This window comes from Bison bison, unplaced genomic scaffold, assembly GCF_000754665.1.
Source record: "Bison bison bison isolate TAMUID 2011002044 unplaced genomic scaffold, Bison_UMD1.0 scf7180017864371, whole genome shotgun sequence".
NCBI classification, from domain to species: domain Eukaryota; kingdom Metazoa; phylum Chordata; class Mammalia; order Artiodactyla; family Bovidae; genus Bison; species Bison bison.
In genome coordinates, this window is record NW_011494943.1 from 5,598,708 (window position 1) to 5,607,585 (window position 8,878).

Genomic DNA, 8,878 nt, shown 5'->3' on the forward strand with positions numbered 1-8,878 from the left:
ACATGCGCCTGGCACCCACACCCCGGCCTCTGCCACCCGGCTCGCGGATCATGTGCCCCCCACGTCCGCAGTCGCCAGTTCATTCCTCAGGCTCTCCTAGGGGCGCCAGTCTGGAGCCAAATGGCTTCTGCTTGGATGGGCTGATTCCAGAGGCTGCTGGAGATAATGATTTGAGGGAAGAGGGGAGGTGGGGTGTTAGCCTTTCCTGAGAACCTCCTGGGTACCCAGATCAGAACGGCTTCCCTTGTTCCAAGCGATCCTAACAAGGCCTCCTGGCTGAGGCCAAGGCTCCCTGCCCCAAGACCCTGAGACGCGGCCACACCTCCTTTTCCCGAAGATGAAAGGCCCCTCATGTCGGGACTCATGTTGGGATACAGGGATCTGGGAGGGAGGCCCACACAGAACTGAGAGCAGGCGTGGTAGTGAGTCCTGCCAGCCTGTTTTCCTAGATGGGCCGGCCCTGCCCCGAAGCAGGGGGGCTGGGAGTGTGGGAGCTGTCGCAGGAAAGACTGATGGGAGAAGGATACTGGTGGGACAGCCTGTGTGTGTGTGTGTGTGTCTGTATGTCTTTGAGCGTGCGTCTGTATGCATCTTTGCATGTATGTAAGTATGTATTCACGTGTATGTGTCTGTGTGTTCACGTGTATGTCTGGATGACTCTCTGACTGCATGTGTAGCTGTGTGTCTGAGTGTGTGTGTGTGTGCACGCACGTGCTTACGTGCAGGAACAGATTTCTGCGTCATGACCGCACAGGTGGGTAACACAGATCATTGACCTTGAGCAAATGACTTTGACTTTCTGCACTTCAGTGTCCTTGGCTGTGGATATGTTTATTGTGAGGCTTTAATTAAAAAACAGAAAGTGCTTAGGGAAGGAAAGTGACTGGTGTGTGCTATGGGAGAGGCAGTTATTACTCCTCTTGATCATACAGGCAGGGGGCAGGTCCCCTGGCGGGAAGAGCTCACACACTCTCGGCAGGGGCCGTAGCCTCTCACCTTAGCTCTGGGATTGTGCAGTACACAACCTGGGCTACTGCACCTGACAACCCTGCTAGCCATGTTCTCAGCGGGGAGGGGAGAATGGAGAAGGGTCGACAGAATCGACGTTCCACGGATGTCATTCTCGTCAACTCTTCCTCACTTTGAAAACTTACACATGGAAGATTTCTTAATCTTCTTTTTCTTAATCTTCATTTTCTTAGACAAAATGATTCAAAAGTTCACACTTAAGAAAACCACAAAAGAATAGACAAGAAAATTCTGAAAAAGAATGGCAAGCAGAAGAGATAGCACACATATCGAACGATATCACAAAGCTGCAATCATTAAAGCAGTGTGTTCTTTTTCAAATGGACTGATGAAGCGATGAACCAGAGAGTCTAGACATAGACCCCAGTATATATGGGATATTTGAGAAAGGATTAAAGTAGAATCTCAGGTCAGTGGGGAATAGATCAATTATTCAATAAATGGCCTTGGAGCAACCAGGATGCCATTTAAGGGGAAAAAATCAAGCTGAATCTATTCCTCACACTTAACCACAAAATAAATGTTAAATGGATCAATGTTTTAAACAAAAACAAATGAAATTCTAAAAGAACTAGAAAAAAATCACAGGGGCTTAAAATACACAATCTCAGCAAAGCAAATAATTTGCCAAGTACTTTCTAAGTACTACACAAAGTCCAGAAAGTCATAAAAACAGATTGATACCTTCAACTATATAAAAATCTTGCATGGATGGAAAAAAAAATACCCATAAACAAAAAACAACAAATGACAAACTGGGGGGAAATATTTGCAGCTTCTATCATGGACAAAGAGCTCATTTTCCTGATATAAAAAATATTCTCATAGATCAATAAGAAAAAGAGAAACAAACCAACAGAAAAATGGGCAAAGGATATGAACCGTTCACAGAGAAGCATTACAAATAACTTGCAAACACAGACAAAGATGCTGAACTTTGCGATAAGAGAAAGGCAAGGCAAACTCAATAAGATACTTTTTTTTCCCTATCACTTTGGCCAAGATTTGAAAACACAATAAAATCCTGGGGCTGGCCAGCCTGCGGAGATCCAGGCTTCATGCACACAGCTTGGCAATTCCATGAAAACTAACAATGCACCTCTTCATTCACCAACTCTTTAGGGAATTTCTCCTTCACACACACACACACACACACACACACACGTGCATGGATAAAGTGACAGCATTGCAAGGGAACGCTGTGTTTTGTAACAGCGAAAGCTTGGAAATGACCTGAATGTCTGTCAAGAGGGCACTGGTTAAAGACATGATTGCACCTCCAAACAGTAGAATTCTCTGCACTGAAAGGCTCTGGAACAAATCCTGAGACCTACTGTTAAGTGAAAAGAGCAAGGTGTAGAATGGGCTGTGTAATCGGCTATCACTTGGGCACAGTTTTTTCTTCAAGGGTAAAAATAGATTTGCTTGTACAGGCACAGGCTTCTTCTAGAGGGTCACATAAGACACTGGGCTCAGTGACGCTGTGGGGAGGAGAACTGGGGGGCTAGGGCTGGGAGAGAGGGGCCCACACTTTTATTCTCTGTCTTTTCGTAACTTTCAGAAAGTGTTTTATTGCTGTTGCTGTTTAGTCGCTAAGTCATGTCCAACTCTTTGCAACCTCATGGACTGTAGCCCGCCAAGCTTCTCTGTCCCTGGGATTTCCCAGGCAAGAATACCGGAGTGGGTTGCCATTTCCTCCTCCAGGGGATCTTCCTGACCCAGGGATTGAACCTGCGTCTCTTTCTTGAGAGCATGCTTGGAGATTCTGACAGAGAGCACAGCTACTCATATACTTGACCAAAGACGGGTTCTCCTCTGTCGGGGATGGCTGTCCTCTTTGACCGAGCATGCAGCTTCAGGAGGGACGCATGTAGGGCGGTGAGGGAGGAGGGGGACACGGGCCTAGCCAGCCAGGTCAGCTGAGTCACCCTGGTGATCAGTGGGGTGACGGATGTCGCAACCAGACCACACTCACATCCCCGAGTCTCTCTCTCCCGGCAGGCAGGTTCTTTACCGCTGAGCTACCAGGGAAGCCCCACTGTGCCCTATAGGTATAGATTATTTGTTTATAATCAGCTGGTAAAGAATCCGCCTGCAATGCGGGAGATCTGGATCCGATCCCTGGGTTGGGAAGATCCTCTGGAGAAGGGAAGAGCTACCCATTCCACTATTTTGGCCTGGAGAATTCCATGGACTGTATAGTCCATGGGGTCACAAAGAGTCAGATATGACTGAGCGACTTTCACTCTGCATTCATTTATAATCAGATGTATGCGCATAGAAGCAAACACGTTTGTAAGTGGAGAGGGTGCACAGTCACGGGCAGTCCTGCTGGTCACGCAGGAGAGGACAGGTCTTCCGTGTGCCCGGGACTCAGGGGTGTGGAACGGCTTGGGGCAGGGGGGCATCCCTGATCACCAGAGCCTAAGCTTCTTCTCAAGGAAGAGCCACCAACAGAGGCGAACAAGCAGCCTCAGTCCTGGGCTTCCGCCTAGTTCCCCAGAACAGGGGCCCCTGGCTGCCTGTTCCTCCAAATTCCCACTAAACACCCCCATTGTCATTCTTCTACTGCAAGCTCCAGGCGAAACGGTCCCACACAGATGCTTATCGCAACTTTAACCTCTCCCCTCCCTTCAGCCCCTAGCACAATAATGCCATATTTCTCCAGAGCCTACCCCCATGTCTCCTGGGACCTGACCTCCCAGCCAGCTCAGCCCTGGGAACCCCACCTCGCCTGGAGCCAGACCCCTGCCGGCTGGGAGTGCCAGCCAGGGTGAAGACCTCGACCAGCCACTAATGCTGCTGATTGGCCAAAAGAGGTCTGTGTGCGCTCCAGAGCCCGCTTCATGGGGCACCAAGCCTGGACCACCCCTCCCCAGCTCTGAAAGTCCCCACAGCCTCTGCTACTCAGCCATCTCGACTTCTCTGGAAAGCTTGGGGACAGAGTGGAGGTTGGGATTCCTGCAAACTTCTCACCTCACCACCCTCTAGGCTCTGCACTAGGCTAGACTGATCTCCATGGTCCTGGATTGACCTTCGTCCTGGATTGACCTTCGTGGCCTCCTGACAGCCCTCCCTGGATCTGGCTGGAGCCCAGGTCAGAGGAGGCGGAGGCCCCCCGGAAGGCCCCTCTCCACAAACCCCTCCTCTCCCCACACTTCTATTACTGCTCCCTTGATTTCACATGATCTCTCGAACTCCCCACACGTGAAGTGCTTTATGTCCATCGTTTCAGTTAGGAGTCACAGGGACTTGTCAAAGCCAGTGCTAATTTTGTTCCCATTTTACAGATGAAACTCAGGAACATTCAGTCATACTACCTAGCCACATAGACATAAACCCAGATCTGGCAGACTCCAGAGTTTGGGATCTTTCTGTAGGTGACATGGGGCTTCCCTATGAACTGCCCCACTCTTCACACCCTGACCTGTGGCCTCACAGGGGCTAAGTGAGGGATCGTGGCCTGTCTCAGGGATTGGAAGTCACAAGCAGGGGCTACACTGGCTGTGTGGCAGAGGCGTCACTACCCAGCTTTCAATGTCATGGCTCAGGTCTAGATTGGGGGTGAGGGTGAACCAGGTGGGCTGGCCAGGCATGGGTCCAGAGGATGCTGGAAGGATAATAGGGCACGATCGCCCAGGGAAGAGCAGTCCACTAGGGGTGAGCGTTATGGAGGGCTTGGCTAGTGTGGTGCGGGCAGGGAAGCCTGGGGATAAGACTTCAAAGGGTCCAGAAGACGAAGATGTGGGTGGGAGGGGTCAAGTAAAATGAGGCAGGGGCTGGAGTCCCGGGGGCTTCTTGGGAAGGAAAGGCAGACCTGGGGTCCCCATCTCACAGCTCTGCTCGCCACCCAAGCCCCCAGGCGCACCCTTTCCCAAGGGGCTGGCTTCAAGGTCCCAGTGGGAGACAAGAAACTGGGTTTAAATGCCCGTTGCTTCGCCAAGTAAAGTGTGACCTTGAGCACAGTAACCTCCCCAGCCTTACTGGTCTGTTCATGCAAGAGATTCCAACCTCTGCGCCAGAGGCTCCTGGGAGAACTAAGTGAGCCAACGTATGTCAAGTTCAGAACACAGCGCTTGACCCCTACGGATGCTCTTTCTTGCTCTTCAGGCCCCTGGAGGCGATCACAGGAGGAGGAGATGGGGAAATGGGGTCAAGGGCTGATATCACCATCCCACCTATTTTCCCCTGACTTGTTCGCACCCCCTTACAGAGCCCATTGTCTCCTGAATGTCCCAAGTCTGAGCTTTCAGAATTCAGCTCCCTGGAGGCCCCTTCAAGCTGGCTCAAGAGCCAAGTCTGGCTTCGGGATGGCTTGTTAGGCCCTGAGCAAAGGTTTGGGACCGGGGTAGGAGCAGCTGGAGCTTCTGCACCAGGCCTGCGATGCCTTTTCCTCTGAAACCCAGGTCAGGGAGGTGCTGAGCCTGGGAGCTGCCACGGCGGGGGCTCAGGAGCAGGGAGCTGGGGGCCCCTGAAGGGCGCCATGCAGAAGCCTGTTTGAGCCCCGCCCCCGCTAAGAAATGTTCGGGGTGCACACGCAGCAGGCAGATGCTAGCAGGCAGACAGGGGATGCCAGGCTCCCCAGCTGTTCTCGCACCCCGTGCCTGACACGCCTGCCTGCTCCTGCCCCCCCAGCCAGGGTCTGCCAGCCCCACCAGCCCCTTAGTCTCTCCCCTCCGGCTCCCCTTCCCCTCCCTGCTTCACCCACAAATGAGATGCTAATTTATGCCCCTTTCCTGTCTCCTAGCAGATGCCTGGCCCAGCTCGGCCCGGTGCTGCCTGCATGCCAAGTGCTTCATTAGCCAGGAAAGAAGACCCTCGCCCTCCTTAATCTAATCCTCACCGGTGACCTTCAGGAAACCGGGTACCTCCTGACGTCGGGGGCCTGGGAGGGCGCGGCAGTCAATTATGCCTCGGCCTCCACAGCTGCAGCCGAATGGATTTCTCGCTCAGAAAAGCATGTTCAAAAAGCATCTAATGGAACAGATCATCAATTTGTTTGAATACACATCTAATCTGATTAAGGGGGGGCCCAGCCGCCAGGGCAGCCAGGGCAACCGAGCCTCGACACGGCCCTGGGGAGTGGCGAGCAGGGCGGAGGGGCCCAGCCTGGGGAAAGCGGGGGGTGGGGAGTTTGTGTGTCCCAAGCACCCCGCCTCCATCTCCCCAGCCGGCCGGCCCACTGTACATCAGCCAGAGAGTCTCCCTCCTGCCTGCTCCCTCTTCAGGGCTCAAAGTGACGGGCTTTGTAACTTTCTTCCTGATGTTCAACGCCAGGGCCCCCAGACTTCTGGGGTTAGTCCCTTACAGCAGGTAGGACACAGACAGGAGCCGCAGGCGTGGTGATGTCCAGGCTTGTGTGTCATCCATGGGAAGACTGTGGACGGGCCCCTTCGCCTCCCCGGCCCCAGAGCTGGGTGGTGAGTCTGACCTTCAGGAGGCCCCAGAGCCATGAAAAAAAAAACAAACCAGACACGAGAACTTGCGGTTGAACTTGGCCAGGCCACCTCCTCTTGAGAGCTGATATTCTTCCATGTTCTTCCCACTCTGCAAGTTCTGGACAGTGGGTTACAAGCCGGGCCCTGGCGTGGGGTTACCTGGATCTGAGTCCTGACTCAGCTTGTTGTTGTTCAGTCACTCAGTCGTGTCGGACTCTTTGCGACCCCATGGACTGAAGCCCACTAGGCACCTCTGTCCATGGAATTCTCCAGGCAAGAATACTGGAGCAGGTTGCCATTTCCTCCTCCAGGGGATCTTCCTGACCCAGGGATCAAACCTGGGTCTTCTGCATTGGCAGGTGGGTTCTTTACCACTGAGCCACTTGGGAAGCCCCCTGGCTTGACTCCTCTCCAGGTATGGGACCCTGGATGTCTCTCTGTAACCCCTCTGCATCTCAGAGTCTACAATAGAAAAAGGGGATAATAGCAATGTCTACCCCATAGCCTATGGAGAGGGGTAAGCAGTTTGGCCAGTACCTGCACGAAGAGCCCACACAAGGGGAGCTCCTATTATGCCTATTATTACTTGGTGTAACCTCTGCAAACCCATCTCACAGTCGGGGGGCCTCCCGTGGAACCACACAGGTAAATAACACCAGAGCATTCCCAGCCTTGCATGGAAAAAAGATGGTTCTCATTTCCGATGGGTTTATTCTGCAATTAACAGAGGGGAAGGGAGCCCTGCCATACATTTCAGCTGCAGGGTTCAAAGATTAAACTTATACCATTGATTAGAATGCTTTTATCTAACGGTGCTATTATCATTTCAGTGTATTCAGATTCATTAGAGCTATAAAAACGGTGAGAATAAAATTCTCCCTAACTCCTGCAATCCCTCCCGAGAAGCTCCGTGATGCCACGTGGAGGACGCTTGTCTTCCCCTTGGTGACCCCGAGGTGACTCACTTGCAGCAATTCTCCTGCTTCACAGCTGGAACTTAAGACAACGCCCCCTGCCCCAGGGTGGGGATGAGGGGCTTGCCAAAACTCAGGTTTAGGGGTCAGCTGCCTGGCCAGGCCCAAAAGACACTCATCCCACCTGGCATCGGTCACTCCTCCAGCTGCTTCTCTTTAAGGTCCCCTAGCAGGTAAGCGCTCTCCATCGCGTGGGTACCACTCTGACCTGCTCCCCTATGCTCTGGTGATGGAGAAACAGCCACCTCCCACAGGCCTGGGGAAGCCGCATCTTCCGCGGCCAGTGACGCCTCCACCAGACGCAGAGTGCAGAAGGGCTGTGCTTGGAGCAGTGGACAGTGGTCCTAAGCTTCGATGGCACACCCCCCAAGGGTGATTCCCCTTTCTGCCTGCTTCCTGCCATTGAGAAAAGCCACGACCTCAGGGAAGATGGAGCACTGGGCCTGAGGAAGGGGCGACAGGGAGTGAGGGAAGCTGGTGGGAAATCTGACTTAGCATCAGCACTGACTTCCTAACACACAGCGGAGAGGGCTGGGCTGGGCAGCTGGCCTCCCTGCTCCCAGATTGGCTCTTCCATCGGTGCTTTCTCCCCGCTTCGCCTTCCCTGGGATCAGGCCGCGGCTGGAGGCAGCTCAGTTTTGGGAAAAGGGAAGAGAAGAGGACGTGTTTGTGGCAAGCCTAACACATGCCGAGCTCCCTGTCTTTTCTCATTTAACCCTCATGGCCACCTGGGGGTGGAGGGGCTTACGCTTCCTGCCCCTTTTATGACTCTCATCAGAGGAGGCAGGTGACCCAAGCTTCAGAGCCGGGTTTTGAACCCACGCCACCTGCCCTCTTGCAAGGCCGCGCCAGGATTCCAGAGAAGGAGTCTGCGGAGGGGTCCGGGAGGGGGAGGGAAAGCAAAGCCGAGCCTGCCTCCGCGCAGAGGCTGTGAGATGGAGCCGCCGCCGGGAAGAGCACGCATTCATCAGGCTGCTGACCCCGGCGCACCGGCGCTTTGTGGCGCGTAACAAAGACTGCGGAGCAGAAAATTGGAGTTCAATTTGCCGTCCGTCCCGTGCAGCGTGCAGCCCATTCCAGCCCCTGGCAGGCACCTCCGCGCTTCATCATAAATAATAACACCACGCGGCTCGATGGCCCTTTCAGCGGTTACAGGCCCCGAGCAATTTACAAGCTGGATGATACACGGGGGCCGGCAGGCGTCTGCCCGCCGCGCACGTGGCCCCTCCCCAGTCACCTGCCCGAGCACACGTGCAGGCGTCCTGCCTGCCGCCACCGCCGGGGGTTGTGCCCAGTCGGAGGGAAACAGACCCTGGGCTGCCCTGAGCACTTCCCTGGCCTCCTTCTAAGGCCCCGGTCATCAGCAGGAAGCACCCCCTCCACCACCAGCCTGGCAGGGACCGAGTCCTGGCTGCCCTTGCTGGACCAAGAGTAGGT

At 54.0% G+C, this 8,878-nt stretch overlaps 1 protein-coding gene across 1 annotated transcript in view; it reads right to left on the reverse strand.

The window, feature by feature from the left end:
* The window catches only part of SDK2 (sidekick cell adhesion molecule 2), a 147,385-nt gene extending 146,264 nt beyond the window's left edge, over positions 1-1,121 (reverse strand). Inside the window, exons 1-2 of the mRNA XM_010856483.1 lie at positions 997-1,121; positions 225-381 (exon numbers count right to left, since the gene is read on the reverse strand). Of these exons, the coding sequence (XP_010854785.1) occupies positions 225-381; positions 997-1,121 (282 nt within the window). The remainder of the gene's footprint in view (positions 1-224; positions 382-996) is intronic.
* Positions 1,122-8,878: the final 7,757 nt, after the last annotated feature.